A 26,597-nucleotide genomic window follows, 5' to 3' on the forward strand; every position below is an offset into this window, starting at 1 on the left:
GATAAAGTGGTCAAGAAGGCATGTGGTATGCTGGCCTTTATTGATTGGGACATGGAATATGAAACTTAGCAAGTCAACAGCTGTCTAGAACATCTGCTGTATAGAACTTTAGTTAGGCCACATTTGGAATATCGTGTAAGGTTCTGGTCATCATATTACTGAAAGATGTTAAGATTTTGGAAAGGGTAAAGGAATGATTTACAGGGTGTTGTCTGGCTTGGAGGGTATTGATTATGAGGAGGGGTTGGATAAACTCGGTTTGTTTTCACTTGAACGTCAAAAGATTAAGGGGGCTACCTGATAGAACCGTGTAAAGTTATGACAGGCATAGATAGAATAGATAGCCGGAGTCTTTTCCCAAATAGAACTGTCAATTGTTAGGGGGGGGGGGGCATAGGTTTAAGGAAAAGGGAGGGGGGTGGGGGGGGGTAGTCTAAAAGAGATGTGAGGAGCAGGTTTTTTACACAGAAGGTGGTGGGTGCCTGGAATGTACTGCCAAAGGAGATGGTGTAGGAGGATACAAGAACAACATTGGAAGCTGAGGTGTGACCTTATAGAGGTTTATAAAATCATGAAGGGCATGGATAGGGTAACTAAACAAGGTCTTTCCCCTGGGGTGGGTGAGTCCAGAACTAGAGGGTATAGGTTTAGGGTGAGGGGGGTAAGACTTAAAAGGGACCTAAGAGGCAACTTTTTCACAGAGGGTGGTGTGTGTATGGAATGAACTGCCAGAGAAAGTGGTGGAGACTGGTACAGTTACAACATTTAAAAGACAGATGGATGTGTATATGTAGAGGAAGGGTTTAAAGGCATATAGGCCAAATACTGACAAATGGGACTAGATTAATCTAGGATAACTGGGCAGCATGAACAAAATGGTCCAAAAGGTTTGCTTCCATGCTCTACGTCACTATGACTCTATGACTGTATTTAAGAAGCATCTTGCCAGATACATGAATCAGCAGGGAATTGGGATACAGACCACATAGACGTAAAAGGTTTTTAAGCTTAGAAAGACGTTGTGTTTTGGCGCAGTCTTGATGGGCTGAAGGGCCTGTTTCTGTGCCGTTAGTCAGCGCACAATAAAGTGGCAGACAGAGTTGAATGTGGGAAGTATGAGGTTACTCAGTTTGGTTGTAGGAATGAAAATATTGTTGATAGAGGCGCAGCTTGTAAATGTTCATGCTCAGAGGAATTGGGGTGTATTTGGGCAAGGTTCTAAAAACTCTGCAAGTTTTGTACGAGGCACGAAATGTTAGCATGTTAAAATAAAACAAAGGACTGCAGATGCTGGACATCAGAAACAGGAACAGAAACTGATGAAAAGAAAAATGCAGCAAGTCTGGCAGCATCTGTGGAGAGAGCAATAGAGTTAATTTTTGAGTCTAATGAGCATGTGTTAGAATAGAAAGTTTTTATGCAGGTACAAGTCATTAGAAAATAAATAATGCACACTGTGACTTTGCATAGGGCATTATAGAGTCATAGAGACATAGAGATGTACAGCATGGAAACTGACCCTTCGTCCAACCTGTCCACACCGACCAGATATCTCAACCCAATCTAGTCCCACCTGCCAGCACCTGGCCCATATCCCTCCAAACCCTTCCTAATCATATAATCATCCAAATGCCTCTTAAATGTTACAATTGTACCAGCCTCCACCACTTCCTCTGGCAGCTCATTCCATACAAGTACCATCCTCTGTGTGAAAAAGTTGCCCCGTAGATCTCTTTTATATCTTTCCCCTCTCACCCTAAACCTCTAGTCTGGACTCCCCGATCCCAGGGAAAATACTTTGTCTATTTATCCTATCCAGGCCCCTCATAATTTTGTAAACCTCTGAGGTGTTAATGGTACCACATTTAAATTGCTGTCCAGTTTTGGTCATTATATATTAGGATGGATGCACTTGTATAGGAGACAGTAAGCGAAGATTCATTGGATACCTCCCTGGGATAAAAAGGTTGTGCTTCAATAAGAGATTGAGTACATTGAGTACATACATTCCCTCGAGCCAACACTGTTAAATTAATTAGATCATTCAAGATTCTGAAGGAGCTTGACAGGAGAGATACTGCGAGGCTGGTTCCCTAGGTTGGGAAGTCAAATGCTTAAGGGTACAGACTCAGGATAAAGGGGCCAATCACTTTGGGCTAAAGTTAGAAAGTTTTTCTTCCCTCAAAGAGTTGTGAATCTTTGGAATTCTCTACCTCAGGAGATTGCAAATGCCCCATCATTTAGGCTGAGATGGGCAGACTTTTATTTTTTAAGGGAATCAAGGGATATGAAGAACAGGAGGGAAAGTAGGATTGCTGTTGAAGATCAGCCATCATCACACTGAATGGTGGAAGAGGTTTGATGGGCCAAAATGTTCTCCCAAAATGTTATTGGGAATGGCGGCATATTGATTACTAGCAACCCACCACACAAAGGCACGAGTTCAGAAACACAATACTTAAATTCAGTTAATTAAATAAATCTGAATTAAAAGCCAATCTTATTTGTAGCGATGACATAACTACTGGATTATCATACAAGCCTTTCTGGTTAAAATTCTTCTCTTCAGTTTTCAGTCCATGCTCAGAAAAAACTGTTTAGTGTTCAATCTATAGACTTTTGGAATCAATCATTGATGGTTTGTATGATCCATCTCATAGAGTTTTAGAACCTTAGAGATGTACAGCATGGAAACAAACCCTTTGGCCCAACTCATCCATGCCAACCTGATACACCAACCCAATCTAGTCCCATCCGCCAGCACCGGACCCATATCCCTCCAAACCCTTCTGATTCATATACCCATCCAAACACCTTTTAAATGTTGCATTGTACTAGCCTCCACCACTTCCACAGGCATCACATTCCACACACGTACCACCTTCTGCGTGAAAAAGTTGACCCTTAAGTTTCTTTTACATCTTTCCCCTCTCACCCTAAACCTATACCCTCTAAGTTCTGGACTCCCACACCCCAGGGAAGAGACTTTGTCTATTTATCCTATCCATGCCCCTCATGATTTTATAAACCTTTAAAAGGTCACCCCTCAGCTTCCAACGCTCCAGAGAAAACAGCCCCACTTATTCAACCTCTCCCTGTAGCTCAAATCCTCCAATGCTGGCAACATCCTTGTGAATCTTTTCTGAATGCTTTCAAGTTTCACAACATCCTTCCAATTGCACACACCTTGTAGAAATTCAAGCACTTCTTTGCGCCAGAATTGCACACAATCTTCCAAAAGTGGCCTAACCAATGTCCTGTACAGCCCATTCCAGTACTCAATACTCTGACCAATAAAGGAAAGCATACCAAACACCTTCTTCGCTATCCTACCTATCTGTGACTCCACTTTCAAGGAGCTATGAACCTGCACTCCAAGGTCTCTTTGCTCAGCAACACTCCCTTGGGCCTTACCATTAAGCATATAAGTCCTGCTAAGATTTGCTTTCCCAAAATACAGCATCTCACATTTATCAAAATTAAACTCTATCTGCCATTTCTCAGCCCATTGGTCCATATGATCAAGATCCCATTGTAATCTGAGGTAACCCTTCTTTGCTGTCCGCTACACGTTTAATTTTGGTGTCATCTGCAAACTTACTAACTATATCTCTTATGCTCACATGTAAGTGCTCATATTAGACATTTCAACAATATATTTATGCTTATACAAGAGATTTTTTGCAAGTATATCTAGAGGTATACAAACCCTAAATTGATTCTTTCCACTTTCTTCGGTAACCTGGGTGGCACTGCTTTTAGTGACCGAAATGTGCAGTGGACTTCAGTTAAGAAATAGCAGGTACAGGAAATAGGACAGAAGCTGGATAGGCACGGATATCCCAGAGACAGAATCAGAACCAATGAGATGGTCACTGCATTAACCATATTGCACAAAACCTCCCGCATCTTCGCCGCCCTGCCGCAAAGAAGTGCTTGAATTTCTATAAGGTGTGTCGCGGAAGGATGGACGATGTTGTCCACTTCAAAGCGCAGAGGCGGTACCAAGTCTACCCGTTGCCCTCTCAGGAAATGTCAAAATGTCGCCATTTTTTCAGTGGTGAGTGATCCATCAAGGAAAAGGATGGCTGCTTAACCGTGCAAACAATGGCCTGGGAGAAGCACCAGGTTCCAGCTTGTCCTGTCAGAAAAAAAGAAAGAAACCATTTAGGCATTGATCAATGATTAGCCAAAACGGGAAGTGTTGGCAATGTTGGAAGAGAAGGACATGCAGTGGGTGGTGGCATTGTGGTAACGTCACTGGGCTAGTAATCGAGAACACTCAGTCATGTTCCAAAGACATGGTTCTAATGCCTATGGTGGAAGATAGCAAAATCTGAATTCAATGAAAATCTGGAATAACTGACTTGCCTAAAGGTGATCATATAACCACTGTTGGCCATTATAAGAACTCATCTGGATCACCAATGTGCTTTAGGGAAAGTGATTTGCATCCTTATCTGGTCTAGTCTACATGTGACTCTGGACCCACTGTAAAGTGATTGAAAACATTTTCAGGAAGTATTTAGATATAATTCTTTAAGACTAAAGGGATCAACAGTATTGGGAGAAAGCAGCTGAAGGGTACTGAGTGAATGATCAGATCATATTGAATGGCAGACCAGGTTCAAAGGGCAGAATGGCCTACTCCTGTTCCTGTTTTCTATGTTTCTATATGGCACCCCACTGGTGCTTCACATCGATGATTCCACATGCCACATCACACTGTTTAGTGTCTTCAGTTTTCTGTATGCAAAAGAGAGGCAGCAGAGGAAAGCTTGCATTATATTCTCCCTTCTCTTCTTTTTTAAAAATGAATTGCCAGGGTGTGGGTCTCACTTACATGGCAAGCACTTCTTACCATTAATGACCCTTAAAAAGGTGGTGGTGAGGTCCAGAGCCCTACAACTCTCTGGGTGAAGAAATTTTGCCTCATCTGAGTTCGAAACCACCTACTCTGTCTCCTTAGACTGTGAATGTGACCATTACTTCGCATCAATCTCCAGTCTTTCCCCATATCCTTGCACACCAATTCCATCCAAATAACTGTATAATACTGAAATAACTACATAGAGGCTAACATCTGTCACCAAGTCACCCTTTATTTATATGTTCACAATACATAGAACATAGAGCATAGAACAGTACAGCACAGAACAGGCCCTTCAGCCCATGATGTTGTGCCGACCACTGATCCTCATGTATGCCCTCTCAAATTTCTGTGACCATATGCATGTTCAGTACTCTCTAAAATGTCCCCAATGACCTTGCTTCCACAACTGCTGCTGGCAACGCATTCCATGCTCTCACAACTCTCTGTGTAAAGAATCCACCTCTGACATCCCTTCTATACTTTCCTCCAACCAGCTTAAAACTGTGACCCTTCGTGTTCATCATTTCTGCCCAGGAAATAGTCTCTGGCTATCGACTCTATCAATGCTTCTCATTATCTTGTATACCTCAATTTTGGTCCCCTCTCCTCCTCCTTTTCTCCAATGAAAAAAGTCTGCGCTCAGTCAACCTCTCTTCATAAGATAAGTCCTCTAGTCCAGGCAGCATCCTGGTAAACTTCCTCTGAACCCTCTACAAAGCATCCACATCTTTCCTATAATAGGGAGACCCGAACTGGACACATTATTCCAAGTGCGGTCCAACCAAAGTTTTATAGAGCTGCAACAAGATCTCATGACCTATATACAAACCACTACAGCTGAAACTGACACCCGGAAGCGGCAAGAACATCCATCAACAGACACATCGACCTGGACCCCACATACAAACTACTACAGCTGAAACTGACACCCGGAAGCGGCAAGAACAAACCACTTTAAATACCGGAAGAAACATCAAAGCAGCGCTTCACAGGAGGCTCCAATAGCACTGATGATGTTCCCTAGCCAGGGAACGAAACGTCTGCAGCAAAAACTTCCAGCTCGGCGAACAGAACCACAACGACTTTCAATCTTAATGTTTGACAAATTTTCAGTACATCAGCTTCCTTTATCTCTATCCATTCCAGCATGCACATCTGCTCTTCAAAGGGTTCATTCACTACAAAGTTTGTTTCTTTTGTAAAGACAGAAGCAAAAAACTCACTTAGGGCTTCCTCTACCTCCTCAGACTCCACACACAAATTCCCTATGCTATCCCTACTCTTTCTTTGACCATTCTCTTATTCCTCACATAAGTGTAAAATGCCTTTGTGTTCTCCCTAATCCGTTCTGCCAAGCCTTTCTCATGCCCCCTCCTGGCTCTCCTCAGACCATGTTTAAGCTCCTTCCTCACCTGCCTGTAATCCTCTAGAGCTCAGCTTGATCCTAGCTTCCTCCACCTTATGTAAGCTACCTTCTTGCTTTTGACGAGAAGCTCCACCGCTCTCGTCTCTAAGATTAGACTTACAGTGTGGAAACAGGCCCTTCGGCCCAACAAGTCCACACCGACCCGCCGAAGCGCAACCCACCCATACCCCTACATTTACCCCTTACCTAACACTACGGGCAATTTAGCTTGGCCAATTCACCTGACCCGCACATCTTTGTGACTGTGGGAGGAAACCGGAGCACCCGGAGGAAACCCACGCAGACACGGGGAGAACGTGCAAACTCCACACAGTCAGTCACCTGAGTCGGGAATTGAACCCAGGTCTGACAGGCGCTGTGAGGCAGCAGTGCTAACCACTGTGCCACCGTGCCGCCCTATATCGTCATCCAAGGTTCCTTTACCTTACCACTTCTTGCCTGTCTCAGAGGGACATATTTATTCATCACTTGCAACAACTGCTCCTTAAACAGTCTCCACATGTCTATAGTGCCTTTACCATGGAACAATTGCTCCCAATCCATGTTTCCTAACTCATGTCTAATCACATCATAGTTTCCTCTTCCCCAATTAAATATCCTTCCATTTTGCTTAATCCTCTCCTTCTCCATAGCTATGTAGAATGTGAGGCAGTTGTGGTCACTATCACCAAAATGCTGTCCCACCACAAGATCTGATACCTGCCCCGGCTCGTTTCCGAGCACCAAGTCTAGAATGGCCTCTCCCCTCGTCGGCCTGTCAACGTACTGAGTTAGGAAACCCTCCTGAACACACCTTACAAAAACAGCTCCATTCAAATCTTCTGCTCGAAGGAGGTTCCAATCAATATTGGGAAAGTTAAAGTCACCCATTACAACAACCCTACTACGTCCACACTTTTCCAAAATCTGCTGACCTATGCTTTCTTCCATCTCCCTGCTGCTATTGGGGGGCCTGTAGTAGACCCCTAAAGAGGTGACTGCTCCCTTGCTGTTCCTAATTTCCACCCATACTGACTCGGTAAGCAGATCTTCCTCAACAATGGAAGCTTCTGTAGCTGTGATACCCTCTCTGCTTAGTAGTACTACACCCCCTCCTCTTTCCCCCCTCCCTATTCTTTTTAAATTCTCTAAACCCTGGAACATCCAGCATCCATTCCTGCCCCTGAGAAACCCATGTCGCTGTTCTGGCCACAACATCATAGCACTAGGTACTGATCCATGCTCTAAGTTCATCACTTTTATTCCTGATACTCCTTGCGTTAAAGCAAACACACTTTGACTAATCCCTTGGTTCCTTCCCAGGAAACTCCTTCCCACTAGCTGGTCTACGCCTTGCTATTGCTTCATCTGCATCAACTCTCACCTCCGGTATACAGCTCAGGTTCCCACCCCCTGCCATACTAGTTTAAACCCTCTCAAACTACTCAAGTAAACTTTCCACCCAGGACATTGGTCCCCTTCCAGTTCAGATGCAACCCATCCTATTTGTACAGGTCCCACCTTCCCCAGAAGGCATCCCAATTATTTACATATCTGAAGCCCTCCCTCCTACAGCAGCTGCGCAGCCACGTGTTAAGCTGCGCCCGCACCCTGTTCCTTGCCTCGCTATCTCGTGGCACCGGTAGTAAACTAGAGAACACTACTCTGTTCATCCTGCTACATGGGCTACCAGCCAGATCAAAGCCAGTCTCTAGACTGAGGAGACCTTCTGAATCTCCTGTTTATTTATTTTTTCTTTCTCTTTTTTACTGATCCAATGGCCTCAGAACCAGCTCTGAGAGTGATCAGCATGACTGACACTCCTCTTTTATCCTTCTTCACTCAGGACCTGCGCAGCGACCCAGTGCATTTTTTTCTTCTCTTTTTATTGCACCCATGTTGCATGTGTGCAAGTGTGAGACACAGTGAAATACAACAGTTTCCACCACCAGGAAGAAAGGAAACATCTGAGTGGCCATTGACAAGCAGTGCCCTTCACTGTTTTTTTTCTTTAATTCACCCCCGCACTACTGCCTAACTGCGGTAGTGCTTATTATTTACCCCAGCATCCATGGTGTGTTTGTGCAGGTGTGAAACACAGTGAGAGACACAAAGTGCACGAATCTTTATTCAATTTCCACCACCAGGAAGAAAGGAAACATGAGTGGCCAGTGACAAGCAGTGCCCTTCACCTCAAAGGGCAATGCTGTGTGATCAAACAGTGAAGGAGAGGGCAGGGACTAAATCAAAATAGAGTTGGAGGGGGAAATGATGCACTCCACTCCCTGCGGCGCCCACCTCTCCCTGAACAACTCCAGGGTGTTGGTGGACATCGCGTGCTCCTTCTCCAGAGACACCCGGGCTCTAACATAACCGCAGAAGAGGGGCAGGCAATCGGCCCTAACAACCCCGACACTCCTGTTTTTTTTATTTTATTAAACAAATTACAAAACAGTTTACAATAAACATTTACAGCTGTACAAGAGACAGCAATTTTACAAGGGAGAGGAGCAGCAATGCTAGGCCCCAAACCCTACCGTTTGACCATTTTACAGGGAGATGAGGACAAACCTCAAATCCCAATTCCACATTTAACAAGACAGTGACAATGACATTTGTACATTAAACAATACGGTTACATACAAAAGTGTAGACAATACAGACCCAGCAAGCCCCCACCTCTCCCACCTTTCGACCACTCTAAGGCAGCCCGCCCCTACCCACCTTCCAGTTCTCGGTCCACCCCGTGCCCCTTCCAGTTCTCGGTCCGCCCTCACACACATTTCGACCACCTCTAGGGCAGCCCGCCCCAGTACCCGCCTGGGGTGACAGCAGTTTGGACGGCCTACCCACCTTCCGGCTTCACTAACCACCCTCATCACCTTTCGACCACCTCTGGGGCAGCCCGCCCCGGTACCTGCCCAGGGTGACAGCGCTGAGACTCTCCTGTTTATTTTTATTTTCTTCTTTTTTTCTTTTTCTAAAACATTCCCATTTATTTTTTCTTCTTTTTTTCTACACTACCGCCTAACTGCGGTAGTGCTTTTTTTTTCCCCCAGCATCCATAGTGTGTGTGTGCAGGTGTGAGACACAGTGACAGATACAAAGTGTACAAATCTTTATTCAATATCCACCAATCTGTCAGCCAGGGCTTCCTGATTGGGCCAGGTTAAATATCTCATAGTCAATGAGATCCACCTGGCTTGGTGGATGCAAATGCCCTTTTTAGTGTCAATATTGAAACTTTCTAGCAACCCAGTGGTTTAGTTTTTAAAGGATCAATATTAGCATTCATTAAGGTGGATGTAGTGTCATACATTGGCTGAACAGGAAAAGATTCTGGATCAGTGGTGCTGGAAGAGCACAGCAGGTCAGGCAGCATCCAATGAGCAGCGAAATCGACGTTTCGGGCAAAAGCCCTTCATCAGGAATAAAGGCAGTGAGCTGGAAGCATGGAGAGATGAACAGGAAAAGATGCTACCTTTTCTTCCCTACTGAGCATCAGTGAACCAGGTAGGTTGTTGTCAGAAGCAAGAACAGAAATTGTTTGAAAAACTCAGCAGGTCTGGTAACATCTCTGGAGAGAAATCAGAGTTAATGTTTTGGTTCCAATGATCTTTCCTCAGAACTGAGGTAGTTATAAGAATCTGACAAGTGGTTTCTCTTATGGATACTAACTTCTTACCCCACTGGAGAAGTTACGTAAAGTTGTCCCCGCGGCAAGCACACATGTATACCTGTGAGATTGCAAGGAGCAGATCAAACAGCCTGGGGAGAATATCCTTCAAGGCTCATTGACGAGAACAATGAAGGATATTGTGTGGGCTCTGCAGGTGTGGGCCAGGACATTGCCCGCCTCTGGGGGAGTCAATCTTAGTCTCCCTGAGGTGGCGTTACATGAGCACATGTCTCCTCTACCCATTCACTGTTGGCCCACAGAATGGCATGAGACAGAGAACCACAAAAGAAAGACAATTTACGGGGGGAAAAAAGACATGCCGATCAAGTAAAGAACAATGTAAACTTTCTGAGAATTATTCAGCAGTAATTTAACACTGGTAATTCAGCAGTGCAGTGGATCTTTTTTTAATGGAAATTTAGATTGCCTGGAGTGATTACAGCAAAATATTCTAACCCAGTATTTGATTGTGCAGATCTGGATTAAAGACTTATTCAACTGCAAAACAGCATGCAATTGTAATCCTTCGTGTTTTCAAAACACTAATCTTCAAACCAAATTGCTAGCCCTGAGCTACTGTGAAATCCTTGTTGGAAATGTAATTCATGGGAATTTTTTGCTACTTTATTGCTAAACTGGCTACTATGGAAGGGATAGTTCCTCAAAGTAACCCTCATAGATGCTCCCCCACTCCAGGTCTATATGTTTATTGTGCTATTTTTATATGTATTTACTGGGGTTTTTTGCGATATAAACAACTTAAATACAGTTGACCTCTTAGTTTTGTGAATATTTTGTTTTTGAATAGATTAGGATTGTTGAGAACAGTTACTTGTATGCCATTGGAATAGAACATCACAGCGCATTACAGACCCTTCGGCCCTCAATGTTGCGCTGACCTGTAGTACCAATCTGAAGCCCATCTCTCCTGCACTATTCCATTTTCATCCATATGTTTATCCAATGACCATTTAAATGTCCTTAAAATTGGCAAGTCTACAACAGCTGCAGGCAGGGTGTTCCATGCCCCAGCTATTCTCTGAATAAAGAACCTACCTCTGAAATCTGTCCAATATCTAATAACTTTCAATTTAAAGCTACGTTCCCTCATGTTAGCCATTACCATTCGAGGAAAAAGGCTCTCATTGTTGACCCTATCTAACCCTCTGATTATCTTATATGTCTCGATTAAGTCACCTCTCAAACTTCTTCTCTCTCACGAAAACAGCCTCCAGTCCCTTAGCCTTTCCTCATAAGACCTTCCCCCCCCATACCAGGCAACATTCTCGTAAATCTCCTCTGAACCCTTTCCAAAGCTTCCACATCCTTTCTATAACGCAGTGACCAGGACCGTACACAATACTCCAAGTGTGACTGCATCAGAGGTTTGTACAGCTGAAGCATGACCTCATGGCTCCGAAATTAAATTCCTCTACCAACAAAAACGAACACACCATATGTCTTCTTAACTCTATCAACCTGAGGGGTAACTTTCAAGGATCTATGTACCTGGACACTGAGATCTCTCTGCTCATCTACACTACCAAAAATCTTACCATTAGCCAGTACTCTGTACTCCTGTTGCTCCTTCCAAAGTGAATCACCTCACACTTTTCCATATTAAACTCCATTTTCCACCTTTCAGCCCAGCTCTGCAGCTTACCTATGTCCCTCTGTAACCTGCAAAATCCTTCAACACTACCCACAACTCCACTGACCTTAATGTCATTCATAAATTTGCAAGCCCATCATTTTACGCAATCATCTAGGTTATTTATAAAAATGACAAACAGCAGTGGCCCCAAAACAGATCCTTGTGGCACACCACTAGTTACTGAACTCCAAGATGGACATTTCCCATCAACCACCACCCTCTGTCTTCTTTCAGCTAGCCAATTTCTGATCCAAACTGCTAAGTCACCCTCAATCCCATGCCCCCAGATTTTGTGCAATGTTCTAACCCATTGCTCCATTGACAATCAAAAATGTATCCGCCCCTACTTTAAATACACTCAAAGATTATCATCCACAGTCTTCTGAATTGGACAATTCCATAGATTCGCCACACTCTGAGTGAAATGATTTCTTGTCATCTTGATCCTCAATGGCACCCTTTCTTTTGTTAAATTATGCCTTGGTTCTTGACTCGTCAACCAAGGAAAACATTTTACCTGCATCTACTCTGTCTATCCCTTTAAGCATTTTGTAAGTTTCATTGAGTTCACCTGTCATTCTTAGAAATTCTAGAGATTTCAAACTCAGTTTGCCCAATCTCTCTCCATAGGATAGTCCTGCCATCCCAGTACAACTCTGGTAAATCTGTAATGCATTCCCTCTGTGGCTGAGATAAGGTGATCAAAAATGCACAAAAGTACTGCAGGTGCTCCGATAGAGTTGAAGCAAGACTTCACTATGTGATCCTTCCCTCTGAAGGGATCTCCCTCTCACCTGTGTCTTCACTGAATTGTCACCAAGATTGAGACAATCCAATCAGCTGCATCTACTACTTCCTAACCCTCCACCACAGACAGTGTTTCATATGTGGAATGAACTGCCAGAGTAAGTGATGGATGCAGGTACAGTTAAAACATTTGAAAGATACTTGGATAAGTACATGAATAGGAAAGGTTTGGAGGGATACAGGCCAAGCACAGGCAGGTGGGACTAGTTTAGTTTGGGAACAGGTTAGACCGAAGGGTCTGTTTCCATGCTGTATCATTCTACAGCAAGGCCCATTGGGCAAACCTACTCTACTCCTGTATTCAAATTCATTTGCAAGAGAGGCCAACATTCCATCAGCCTTCCTAACAGCTTGCTGCACGTTTGTGTTAGTCCTCAGTAACTTATTGATCAGGACACTCAAGTTCCATTGGTACATCTACACTTTGCAACCTCTCACCATTTAAGAAATACTCCGCAGATCTGCTCTTTCTGCAAGAACTTTACATTGTTCCACATTATATCCCATCTGTCACATTCTTATCCAATCACTAAGCTTGTCCAAATCCTCCTGAAAACATTTTCAATCATCTTCACAATGCACATTTCTGCTTAGCTTTGTATCATCTGCAAATTTGAAAATACTATATTGGATCATGCATCCAAATCATTGAACAGTTAGGTCCTAAGTATTGATTATTGTGATTCCCACTGGTCACAGTCCTCCAACAAGTGAATGACACACTTATTTCTATTCCCTGTTTTCTCCATCCCCCATCACGAAGACACCTCCATCCCCCATCACGAAGGACTCAAAGCCCTCCGTTTCTTCCTTTCCCGCCGTACCAATCAGTACCCTTCCACCGACACCCTCCTTCGACTGACTGAACTGGTCCTCACCCTGAACAACTTCTCTTTCCAATCCTCCCACTTCCTCCAAACTAAAGGAGTTGCCATGGGCACCCGCATGGGCCCCAGCTATGCCTGCCTCTTCGTAGGATATGTGGAACAGTCCATCTTCCGCAACTCCACTGGCACCACCCCCCACCTTTTCCTCCGCTACATCGATGACTGTATCGGCGCTGCCTCGTGCTCCCACGAGGAGGTTGAACAGTTCATCCACTTTACCAACACCTTCCATCCCGACCTCAAATTCACCTGGACTGTCTCAGACTCCTCCCTCCCCTTCCTAGACCTTTCCATTTCTATCTCGGGCGACTGAATCAACACAGACATCTACTATAAACCGACTGACTCCCACAGCTACCTTCACTACACCTCCTCCCACCTTACCCCCTGTAAAAACGCTATCCCATATTCCCAATTCCTTCGTCTCTGCCGCATCTGCTCCCAGAAGGACCAGTTCCAATACCGTACAGCCCAGATGGCCTCCTTCTTCAAAGACCACAGATTTCCCCTAGATGTGATCGACGATGCCCTCCACCGCATCTCCTCCACTTCCCGCTCCTCCGCCCTTGAGCCCCGCCCCTCCAACCGCAAGCAGGACAGAACCCCAATGGTTCTCACCTACCACCCCACCAACCTCCGTATACAGCGTATCATCCGCCGTCATTTCCGCCACCTCCAAACGGACCCCACCACCAGGGATATATTTCTCTCCCCTCCCCTATCAGCGTTCCGAAAAGACCACTCCCTCCGTGACTCCCTCGTCAGGTCCTGACGCCCCAACCAACCCAACCTCCACTCCCGGCACTTTCCCCTACAACCGCAAGAAATGCAAAACTTGCGCCCACACCTCCTCCCTTACCTCTCTCCAAGGCCTCAAGGAATCCTTCCATATCCGCCACAAATTCACCTGCACCTCCACACACATCATCTATTGCATCCGCTGCACCCGATGTGGCCTCCTCCATATTGGGGAGACGGGCCGCCTACTTGCGGAACACTTCAGGGAACACCTCTGGGACGCCCGGACCAACCAACCCAACCACCCCATGGCTCAACACTGTAACTCCCCCTCTCACTCCACCAAGGACATGCAGGTCCTTGGACTCCTCCATCGCCTATATCATAACAAAACGACAGTTGGAGGAAGAGCGCCTCATCTTCCGCCTGGGAACCCTCCAACCACAAGGGATGAACTCAGATTTCTCCAGTTTCCTCATTTCCCCTCCCCCCCACCTTGTCTCAGTTGATTCCCTCGAACTCAGCACCGCCCTCCTAACCTGCAATCTTCTTCCTGACCTCTCCGCCCCCACCCCACTCCGGCCTATCACCCTCACCTTGACCTCCTTCCACCTATCCCACCTCCATCGCCCCTCCCCCTAGTCCCTCCTCCCTACCTTTTGTCTTAGCCTGCTGGACACACTTTCTTCATTCCTGATGAAGGGCTTATGCCCGAAACGTCGAATTTCCTATTCCTTGGATGCTGCCTGACCTGCTGCGCTTTAACCAGCAACACATTTTCATTCCCTGTTTTCTGCCTGTTACCCAATCTTATCTCTATTACCACCTATGCCACGTGCATTAACTTAGCTAATAAACCTATTGTGGGAGACTTCATTAAAATTCTTCTGAAAATCCAAATATATTACATTTTTGACTCCCTTTTATCAGTTTTGTTTCTAACGTGAATAAAATTCCAACAAGTTTGACAAACATGATTTTCTATTCACAAATGTATGCTGGCTATGCTTAATTGGATAATTTTTTTTCCCAAATGTTCATTTATCACGTCCTTTAAATAGATAGTAGCATTTTTCCTACTACTGTTGTAAGGCTGACGGTTCTGCAGTTCCCTGTTTATTTTCCTTGTTCCTTTTGTAAATAGTGAGGTCACATTGGTGAGCTGCAGGAATCATTCCAGCATCTGTGAAAAGTTGGTAGATGATTAACAATGCACCAGCTATCCCTGTAGCCTCATCTTTCAACACTCTAGGGTATCACGTCTGGGAACTTACAATCCCATTAATTTCTCCAGTGCAATTATGTTAATAAAATTAATTTCCTTCATCTCCTCATTATCCCTTGTAATTTGGAACTCTTAATCTGGGAAACCCCTTGCATCTTCCTCAGTGAAAATACACACAAAATAAATAAAATCAATGTTTTTTTTTGTTATTCATCTAATTATAAAGTCTCCTGACCATGCTTTAATGGACTCACTGTCATCTGAACCAAACATTCACCTTTTACTTGTCTCTAGAAATTTTTACAGTCCATTTGAAATAACAGCATAGAGGTTGGTATCCCATCACCAACTCACTCTTTATATATACTTGCACAGCGTGCTTGGAGTCTGTCCCTCAAGTGAAGGGATTCTCAATCTCCTGTTTATATTTTTCACCCAGGGATCCCTGATTGGCCCAGGTTAAAAACCACAATCAAGGATCTCACAGTTAATGAGATCCACCTGGTTCCAATCACTTCACCATTTGTGAGACTGCATTCATATTTTATATTTACTTTCCTTTTCAGTTTCTTGGTCCTCCTTTGCTGTAATCTAAAAACTTCCCAATCCTCAGATTTATTATTATTTCTGGCCACGACATTAGCCTTTACCTTTAACCTTATAGAATCCTTAATTTCCTTTGTTCAACACAGTTGACTGATCTTTTTGAGTCTGAAGGAATATATTGTTTCTGTAATAATTAAAGACTGTCAATTGCCTGTGCGTTTAGTTGCACCTTTCAATATATTTTCCCAATTCAATTCAGCCCTTGTGCCTCAAGCTTTCATAACTTTCCTGATTCAAATATAATGCCCACTGCTTCAGATTGAACTACCTCACTTTCAAACATACTGTAAAATTCTGCCATATTAAAGTGACTCATCCCTGAAATTTATTTTACAACAAGGTTATTAATTAGGCTTTTTCATTACGTAAGACCAGATCCAAAATATCATGTCCTTCAGTCAGCTCTTCAATGTGCTGCTCAAGAAAACCATATTTTATAAATTTCAGAAACTCAGTCTCCATGGCTTTAGTTCTCACTTGGTTTACCCAAGTTCAAGTTATCCATGTCTATTCTTGTGCATGCTACAAGCTTCTCTCATCTCCTGATTTACATCATCCCCCGAATTACGGCTACTATTTGATAACTTAGAAATTATTCCAACCAATGTCTGCTTTCTTTTGCTGTTTCTTAGTTCCTCCCAAACAAATTGTACACACTGTTCTTCTGATCTGAAATCCTTCCTTACAAATCATGTACTATCAATGCAACACAACCTCCTTTTTGTTCTTGTCTATCTTTCCTAAATGACAATATCCTTGAATATTTAGTTCCCACTCTTGGTCACCATGCAGCCATGTTTCTGATATGGCAATTAAATCATAAGTAGTTACCACTATTAGATCATTTATCTTGTTGCAAATGCTTTGTGTATTCAGGCACAGTCCCCTTAGGTTGGTCTTAGAGTCACAGAGTCATAGAGTAATAGAGACACACAGCATGGAAACATACCCTTGTGTCTCTATTAGTCATAGAGTAATAGAGACACACAGACATCTTAAACTAGTCTAGTCCCATTTGCCAGCATTTGGCCAGTAATCCTCTAAATCCTTCCTATTCACATGCCCATCCAGATGTTGTTTAAATGTTGTTATTGTATCAGTCTCCACCACTAACTCTGGCAACTCATTCCATACACTTATCACCCTTTGCATGTAAAGATTGCCCCTTAGATCCCTTTTAAATCTTGCCCCTCTCACCTTAAACTATGCCCTCTAGTTTTAGACTCCCCCACCCGCAGGAAAAGATCTTGGCTATTCACCCTATCTATGCCCTCATGATTTTATAAACCTCTATATGCAACATTTAAAAGGCATTTGGATGGGTATATAAAATGGAGGGTTTGGAGGGATATGGACAGGGTGCTGGCAGGCGGGACTAGATTGGGTTGGGATATCTAGTCGGCATGGACAAGTTGGACCAAGAGGTCTGTTTCAGTGCTGTACATCTCTATGACTCTATAAAAGAAAAGATCACTCCTCAGCCTCCAACACTCCGGGGAAAATAGCCCCACTCTCCTCAGCCTCTCCCTATAGCCCAACCCTGGCAACATCCTTGTAAACCTTTTCTGAACCCTTTCAAGTTTCAAAGTAGCCACCCAACATCCTGTACAGCCGTAACATGACCTCCCCCTGCTATACTCAATGCACTGGCCAATGAAAGCAAGCATGCCAAATACCTTCTTCACTATCCTATCTACATACGACTCTACTTTCAAGGAACTATGAACCTGCACTCTAAGGTCTCTTTGTTCAGCAACACTCCCCAGGATCGTACCATTAAGTGAATAAATCCTGTCCTGATTTGCCTTTCTAAAGTTCAGCACTTCACAGTTATTTAAAATCAACTCCATCTGCCACTCTTTGGCCCATTGGTCTGTCTGATCAAGATCCCGTTGCACTCTGAAATAACCGTCTTCGCTGTCAACTACATCTCCTAACTTTGGTGTTGTCTGCAAACTTAATAACCATACCTCCTATGTTCACATCCAAATCATTTATACAAATGACAAAAAGCAGTGGACCCAGCACCGATCCTTGTGACCCACCACTGGTCTCAGGCCTCCACTCTGAAAAGCAATCCTCCAACACCACCCTCTGTCTTCTACCTTTGAGCCAATTCTTTATCCAAATAGCTCGTTCTCCCTCAATGGGATCTAACCTTGCTAACCAGTCTCCCTTGAGGAACCTTGTCGAACACCATACTGGAGTCCATATAGATCATGTCCACCACTCTGTCCTCATCAATTCTCTTTGTTGCTTCTTCAAAAAACTCATTCAAGTTTGTGAGACATGATTTCCCACGCACAAAGTCATGTTGACCATCCCTAATCAGGTAAAAACCATCCTTACCTTTACAAATACAACCAAATACATGTCTTGTTGATACTTTTTTGCATTAAAAGCACATTAAATGCTCGGCTTTGTTTTTCCTGTTTCTGTTTGTCTTTAGAGCTTTTTTTACTTCTTGTTGCTAACTTAACTCCCTTTCAATTTGTGTTAACCCTGAGGTTCCCGTTCCTCCTTACAAGGTGGTTCAAACCAACTTTCATGGCACGAGCAAATCTCCCTATGAGGACATCATTCCCAGTCCTGATAAGATGTAACCCATCCAGCTTATGCAGCTAATTTCAATGCATCAGAAATTGGATGCCTTTCCTCCTACATTTGTTCTTCAGCCATGTCAATTCCCCGATGCTCACTGGCAACACTGGGGGCAATCCTGAGATTATAGCTCCAGAGATCCACTCTCCTTCACAATTCCCTGAATGCTGCTTTCAGGACCTCATCTAATTTCCAATCTCTTTTGTTGGAATCAACGTAAGCCATGACTTCTTTCTGATCACAGACAATTCGCAAAAGAATCAGAGGGTGCATGATCTTAATTTCTTTAATGACATAAGCTGTGATGTAAATGAAATACGCTGGCAGCAACTTCCACAGTAACTTTCATAAAAGAATTGATCATTGTAAAGGAAGGATATTATCAAGCTGGGCGGGGGGGGGGCAGGGGAGGTGGGATGGGGGGCTGGGGTCCAGAAGTTTTACCAGGATGTTACCAGGTATGGAAGGTTGGAGTTATAAAGAAAGGCTGGATAGGCTGGGACTTTTTTCACTGGAGATTGGAGGTTGAGAGGTGACCTTATAGAAGATTATAAAATCATGAGGGGTGCAGATAGGGTTAATGGTAATTGTCGTTTCCCTAGGATGGGGATTTTCAAGACTCAGGGGCACATTTTTCAGGTGAGAGGCGAAAGATTTAAAAAAGACACAACAGGCAATTTTATTTACACAGAGTGCAGTTTACATGTGGAATTAACTTCCTGAGAAAGTGGTGGATGTGGGCACAAATACAATGTTTAAAGTACATTTGGATAAGTACATGAATAGGAAAGGTTTGGAGGGATATGGAGAAAGTGATGAATGCAGATGCTGGAAATCAGAGTCGAGAGTGTGGTACTGAAAAAGCACAGTGGGTCAGGCAGCATCCGAGGAGCAGGAGAATCAATGTTTCGGGCATAAGCCCTTCATCAGGAAACGTCGATTTTCCTTCTCCTCAGATGCTGCCTGACCGGCTGTCCTTTTCCAGCATCAAACTGGGAGGGAGATGGGAGCTGAAAAATATGTTTCTGGAAAAGCGCAGCAGGTCAGGCAGCTTATGCCCGAAATGTCGATTCTCCTGCTCCTTGGATGCTTCCTAACCTGCTGCGCTTTTCCAGCAACACATTTTTCAGCTCTGATCTCCAGCATCTGCAGTCCTCACTTTCTCCTGGGAGGGAGATAGGCCAGGTGCAGGCAGGTGAGACTAGTTTAGTTTGGGATTATGTACCGCATGGACCAATAAGGTCTATTTCCATGCTGCATGACTCTATGACTCCATTAAAGATTAATCCCAAGTCTGTGTGGCAAGACAAGAGAAAGGCAGCAGATATATACCTCCCTCAAAGGAAACATTCAATGCTTTGAATAGCCATTTTCTGTTCCACATACTTTTGTGGCCTAAACTTACTGAGCTGCTTAATGTAGGTGGGGTTTTAAACTTCAGGAAACCTGGAGGTCTTACCTCCAAAACATGGTTAAAAATCACACAACACCAGACTATAGTCCAACAGGTTTAGTTGGAAGCACTAGCTTTCGAAGCTAGGTCAACCACCTGATGCAGAAGCAGCACTCTGAAAGCTAGTGTTTCCAAATAAACCTATAACCTGGTGTTGTGTGATTTTTAACTTTGGCCACCCCAGTCTAATACTGGCACCTCCAAGTTATGGCTCCTAAATCTGAGTCTTATGGCCCTGAGGGTTCCCCACCTGAAGGTCTGCCTGATGTCCTGATTGCCAGGCTTGGCTTTCTCTGCTCCCCTTTGCCCACAAGCAATGCTGCAAAAGCCTTTACCTTCTCCCAAAGCTTCCCTCACCTTGCCCCAAAGCCTGGCAAAGCTCTGTGCCTCGCTGTCAAATTTATAAACCAAGTTATAATGCTGTTAGCCTCATTAAGATGTTTAAAATGCCAACTCGCTTCCTGAAAGCAGTCCTAGCTCAGTGAAACCCAGAAGGCGCGCTTGTAATTTTTTCCTGATTTAATCTCCCATCCGCAACCAATCCCACGCGCCCACCCATGTTAATGGTCTCTCCTATGATTCACACATACTAACTTCAAGCAGTCAATGAATGGCTCTCTGCCAATGATCAATGCGTCCAACCACACCTCCCATATGTTTTCAATGGTACACTTTAAATGATTTCTAAGTGAAACAACCCTGCATTTTTTCATTTTGACTTTGTCATGCACTTGATGGTAGACAGTGTCTATTGACAGTCGCTCCAGGCAGGAATGCACTCCATGGAGATAGATAGATTCCCAGTGAGAGAGGCAGTTTCTCATTGCAGTGAGAACAGAAAAGGAGCACACTGTTTATGCTGAGTTCCCACAGAATTCAATACAGTTTTCAATGTAATGTATAACCCAGTGTGCAGCACAAGGGATCCGACTGATGATAATAGGTGAAATACTGCAATCCTAATCAAAAAGTACTGGAGATGCATAGGGCAATCATTAACATCTGAATGGGGCAGTTTTACACTCAAATGTAAGCATTTAGTGTAACAATTCTGATGAAGATTTACACCCAAGCTGGCAACAATCTGCTAGATGCTGAAGTACTGTACATATTCTGCTTCATAGAAATGTCCAGGTCACAAAGCTAAACACAACAGGTTACTGGTCTGGGTCTCACCATCTGAAAGGGCAAGGGGTAGGGAGGGAGTGGAAACAGATTAAATCATAACTATCAAAAAGGAAAATTACTTAAAAGGGGCACATCTCTAATGCCAGGGACAAAGAGAAAGTTGAGTAGGATGAAATGGATGGCTCTTTTGGAGAGTTAATATTGGAATAATCGGATGAATGGCCTCCTTTTTTGTTGCATCATTCTACAATTCTGTATATACATGAATTAACAACCAATGTAAATATATGGTAGCCACATTTTGAGAATGATATTAAGTTTCTTATCTAAAGAGATTGGACAGACTGTGATTGTTTTCCTTGAGCAGAGGAGTTTGAGAGGGGACATGGTTGTGATGCATAAAATTATGAGGGGCACAGATTGGGTGGGGAGGAAGGTGGTGATGGTGGGATCCAGGGGCAAAGATTGAAGCCAAGGTATAGAAGATTTAGTGGAGATGTGAGGAAAAGACTTTTCACCCAGAGAGTGATGGGAATCTGGGACTCACTGTCTGTGAAGGTGGTGGAGGTGAAAACCCTCATAACAATTTAGAAGGATTTAGATGTGCATGTGTGATATCAAGACACACAAGGCCAAGTGCTGGGAAATGGGATTAGAATAGCTCAGTGGTAGTTTTTGACTGGCATAGACTGGATAAGCTGAAGGACTCTATGACACTAAATCAAGGTTTAATTTTATTAATGGCACTGGTTGGTGGAGGAGATTCAGATTGGAAGGCATCCATTGTCTCAAAGAATTTTTAATCAAATACTTGCATCGTATATTAAAATATTAAGAAAACCTAGTAGCTTTAGTGCAATATATATTAAGTTCAAAGGTCACCTTAAATAAAATGCTCAGTGTAGTGAAGCACTGTGCTACACAAAGCAGGAAGGTGACACATCCAGTTTCCAATCCCTGTTAAGTTACTTGATCCAAGCTGGACAGCAGGAAGTGGGGAAAGTTGCAGCTGGCCTTGGGTACATCTGTCCTGGGATTGTATGAGACTTCCAGCCAGATTCCAGCAGTTTACAATCTTGTATATGTGGTCTGAGCCTGTTTGTGTGTATTTTGGAGTTGGTGTTTATGTGTTGGTATAGTTGCATGGGGTTTGTGTGGTATATGTTTTGTGTGTGTTGGCGTGCTTACGTTTTTATCATGCTGTTGTGCAGCCTGGAAAGAGGATGTAACTGTGGCTGGGTGTATTTGTTTATGTGTGAAGGTTCGTGTATGTATGTTATGTTTGAGCTTTGTGTTTGTGTATGTTTTTGCATTGGTATGGGTGTGTGTCTTTGTCCCAGTGTGTATCTGCGTGTGCCCTGGTGGCTGTGTGTCTGGATTAGCATCCCAAAGAATGACATTTTATTTTAAATAGGCAAGTTTCCTTTGAAGATCTGATTTCTATTATAGTGCCCCCTTTTCTTCCAGCTCTTTAGGTTGACTAGAATCATAGAGACATAGAGCCATACAGCACAGAAACAGACCCTTCGGTCCAACCAGTCCATGCTGACCATAATCCCAATCTAAACTCGTCCCACCTGCCTGTGTTTGGCCCCTATCCCTCCATACATTTCTTATTCATATACTTATCCAAATGTCTTTTAAATGTCGTAACTGTAATCACATTCACCACTTCCTCTGGAAGTTCATTCCACACACGGACCACTCTATGTGTAAAGAAATTGCCCCCATGTGTTTTTTAAAAAATCTTTCTCCTCTCACCTTAAAAATATGCCCCCTAATTTTGAAATCCCCCACCCTAAAGAAAAGACACCAGTCACTCACCTTATCTATACCTCACATGATTTTATAAACCACTATAAGGTCACTCCTCAACCTCCAATACTCCAGTGAAAGAAGTCTCAGTCTATCCAGCCCCTCCTTATAATGCAAACCCTCCATTCCTGGCAGCACACTGGTAAATCTTTTCTAAACACATTAGTTGACTCAATTTCATTTTCAAAATAGCAAAAAGGTGTGGATCGTGTTTGTGTGTGTATGGCTTGAAACAAAAATGAGTAGGGAGAGGGGAACAACAGACAACTGAAGAGAGGCAACAGGGATGTGGTGGGTAGAATGGTCTCTGTAAGACATAGGAACAGGAGTAGGCTATTTGGCTCCTCATGCCTCTTCATCATTCAATAGGACCATGGGTGATCAGACATTCATAGACTCCCTACAGTGTGGAAGCAGGCTATTCTGCCCATTGAGTCCATACTGACCCTCTGAAGGGCATCCCACTACTCTACACTGTTCCTGCATTCCCCACAGCTAACCCACATAGCCTGCACATCTCTGGACACGATGAGCAATTTAGCATGGCCAATCTGCCAATCTTTGGCCTGTTGGAGCAAACCGGAGCACCCGAAGGAAACTCACGTAGACACAGGGAGAATGTGCAAACTCCACACAGACAGTCACCCAAGGCTGGGATTGAAGCAGCACGGTGGCACAGTGGTTAGCACTGCTGCCTCACAGCACCGGGGTCCCAGATTCGATTCCAACCTCAGCCGACTGACTGTGCGGAGCTTGCACATTCTCCCTCTGCGTGGGTTTTCTCCAGGTGCTCCAGTTTCCTCCCACAGTCCAAAGATGTGCAGGTTGGGTGAATTGGCCATGCTAAATCACCCATAGAGGACGGTGCATTAGTTAAAGGGAAAAGGGGTATGAGTGGGTTACTCTGCGGAGGGTCGGTGTGGACTTGTTGGGCCGAAGGGCCTGTTCCCACACTGTATGGAACCCAGTCTAATGTAAAAAACCTGGGTCCCTGGCGCTGTGAGGCAGCAGTGCACTAAGCCACCCTCACATCCACTACCCCACGTTTTCCTTATGGTTTTTGAATCCCCTGTTGATTAAGATTCTGGATTAGTGGTGCTGGAAGAGCACAGCAGTTCAGGCAGCATCCAAGGAGCAGCGAAATCGACGTTTCGGGCAAAAGCCCTTCATCAGGAATCAGGATTAAGAATCTATCTCAGGTTTAAATATACACATAGATTCTACGCCCACAGCTCCCTCTGGCAAGGAATTCCAAAGCCTCCTTCAGTACTTTAGCCAGTGGATGAGTCTTGAGTACAGGCGAGTATCCACAGTGTGTCTGTCTGCCTGCACTGTTTCTCTCTCCCTCTCAATAGCTGCACACCGTTCATCTGGCGTCAATCTAAGAATCACAACAAAATTTCAGGAGCTCATTGTGAGGAACCGCCCAGCGTCAGTCAGGAAGAATGTGGGAGACTGTGGAAGATGATTGGTGCCTGTAGGATAGGCGACAGGACAAGGCTTTTGCTCCCCCGCCCTCCGGAGTAGACAGGTTAGGAAAGATTGTGGGGAGAGATGGTCCTTTGCGGTTAGAGGGAGTCCTGTGAGGGAAATCCTCACCCCAGGGCGCTATTAGTGGTTCATTCAATCAGCCACTGCTTCAGAAGCACACTCTCAGCCCAGGGGCTGAGCACAGCTTCTGAATTTAAGCTTCTCTCTCCAATTGAACTCAAGGGCGACTGGGAACCAGGTGGACTGGCCCTGTCCTTCCAACTAACCTTTTCTGTTAACTTTTCCAAGATAAACTCGCGCATTTTTCTTCAGACTGCAAGTTGGCATATCGATGCCTCTCTAGACCTGACCCCCCCCCCCCCCCAGTTTAAAAAAAAGTACGCTTGCTGAGCCAGCTAAAACAGAAAACCGTTTCCATACAAAAAAAAAGTTATTTTCTTTTGTAGATGCAAGGCAGGAACGGTGGGCACTGAGTTCTACAGAAGCTGGGGTGCGAGATGTAACACGAAAGTTCCTGGGAGAGTGTCTGAGGCGGCCGGGTCATTGAGGGGGGGTCAGTTTGACTTTGGCATTTCGCTGACAAGGTTCGTTTGGGAGGAAGTTGGAAAGTGTAACTGAACCTCCGCCGATGAAACTCAACAGCCTTTGTTGCAATCTGTCACCGCAGACACGCCGTCTCCCTCTAGCTATCTAAATACAGATGATTCTTATTACACATTAACACACACACACACATATACAGAACCCCAGTACTGACTGTTGCAAGCGGCAGCTGTAATGTGTGATATTTTCAGAACCTTTCACTGTAAGTGATATCAGTCCTTCCCACTCCCTGTCAAAACCGACCAGATTGACCCTTCTCTGGACAAGGGGAACTATTTGTAACGTAAATGCAATGTGCCTCGCTTGCCGCCGTTGATGTTTTAGCGTCGGGTATAATCCCACTAATATGCAGCAGCCCAGACTGAAATACAGTGCATGTAGACCATTTCCCAATCCACAGTCACCAGGTCAACGTTACATTCGATACTGAAGACAGCACCAACCTCAGAAACTTCCAAAGGCGGTCGACCCCTTCAATAAACGCCAGAATCCCACAGAACTACAGAACAAAAGACTTTTTTTTAAATAAACAAAGCATCATTTACCTTTTCTTAGAAGTCCATGTTGGAAATCTGAAAGCCTGTTGGTTTGCAGAGCTGCCCTGCTGAATAGTGGAGTTCTGTCTGACCGAGAGGACAGGAATTGTCTGAATCTTTTCAGGTGAGTTTGTGTGTGTGTGTGTGTGAGAGAGAGAGATTCCGTGCACACACTGCGCCGTCCCGTTAGACTCAAACAAGAGGGAAACTAGAGAACAGTCGGCTGTACAAAAAAAAAGCCAGATGGAATATAGCACTGCTCTCTCCCTCTCCCTATACCGTCAAAGGGTTACATCCAATAAGTTTGCATTGACTTGCAAGTTTTCAAGAGAAGAGAAACACTGAAGTGATTAGACACATTGAGATATTTTGCAAATAATATTTTTGTCTGGATGGATGAGGCACTTTCAGGTTCCCGAGGAGGTTGAAGTTCAGACAGGATAACTATTTTGGCTTGTAAATCCGCACTTTTGTGGAATTGAAGTTGATGGATCTTTTGCAGAGGAGGTGGAGTAAGCCCCTGAGTTGGAGAATATACCAAGGTCGCTCAGTATGAGCTCGCTCCTGCAGGAGAAGGAGGGGTATATATATATGTGTGTGTGTGCGTATATTTCATCCATTAGTCTCTCTTCAAATGACAACTGGGGGTGGAGACAGACGCATCTGCCCCACAAGCGTGAGCAGGCAACACCGTTCACATCAGCCACCAACCCCCGCCCCCCCCCAACCCGTTCCCTCTACCGAATAATTCACACCAGAGACAGAGCCCGGCTCTGAAATTTCTCATCAGCTCAGCTGAATGGATGAGGAGCGAGAGAGAGAGAGAGGCTTTCCTAAGTTGGGAGTGGTTGGAGGTGTATTAGAGAGAAGCAGGAAGTGGGAGTGTGGAGGGGGAAGGTGGGAGGGTGGAAGGATGTAGTCAGAGGGTATCGGGCTGGAGTTACTAAATGACAGCAGCCTCTCCCAGTGTGAAATTGTCTAGGAATTGTCATTGTGTCCAAGCATTTGTCTGTTTTTATTTCAGGCTTCTTACATCTTACGGCATTTCACTTTTTCTTGCCTTGAGTTCTGCTTGCGCACATCAATGAAAATTCTG

At 44.3% G+C, this 26,597-nt stretch overlaps 1 protein-coding gene across 1 annotated transcript in view; it reads right to left on the reverse strand.

Annotated features, from left to right (window-relative positions):
• Positions 1-26,019, reverse strand: part of mxra5a (matrix-remodelling associated 5a) — a 60,539-nt gene extending 34,520 nt beyond the window's left edge. The window contains exons 1-2 of the mRNA XM_060826287.1: positions 25,511-26,019; positions 3,710-4,141 (exon numbers count right to left, since the gene is read on the reverse strand). Of these exons, the coding sequence (XP_060682270.1) occupies positions 3,710-3,909 (200 nt within the window). The 5' untranslated portion in view covers positions 3,910-4,141; positions 25,511-26,019. The remainder of the gene's footprint in view (positions 1-3,709; positions 4,142-25,510) is intronic.
• Positions 26,020-26,597: the final 578 nt, after the last annotated feature.

Source organism: Hemiscyllium ocellatum, chromosome 6 (genome assembly GCF_020745735.1).
Source record: "Hemiscyllium ocellatum isolate sHemOce1 chromosome 6, sHemOce1.pat.X.cur, whole genome shotgun sequence".
Lineage (NCBI taxonomy): Eukaryota > Metazoa > Chordata > Chondrichthyes > Orectolobiformes > Hemiscylliidae > Hemiscyllium > Hemiscyllium ocellatum.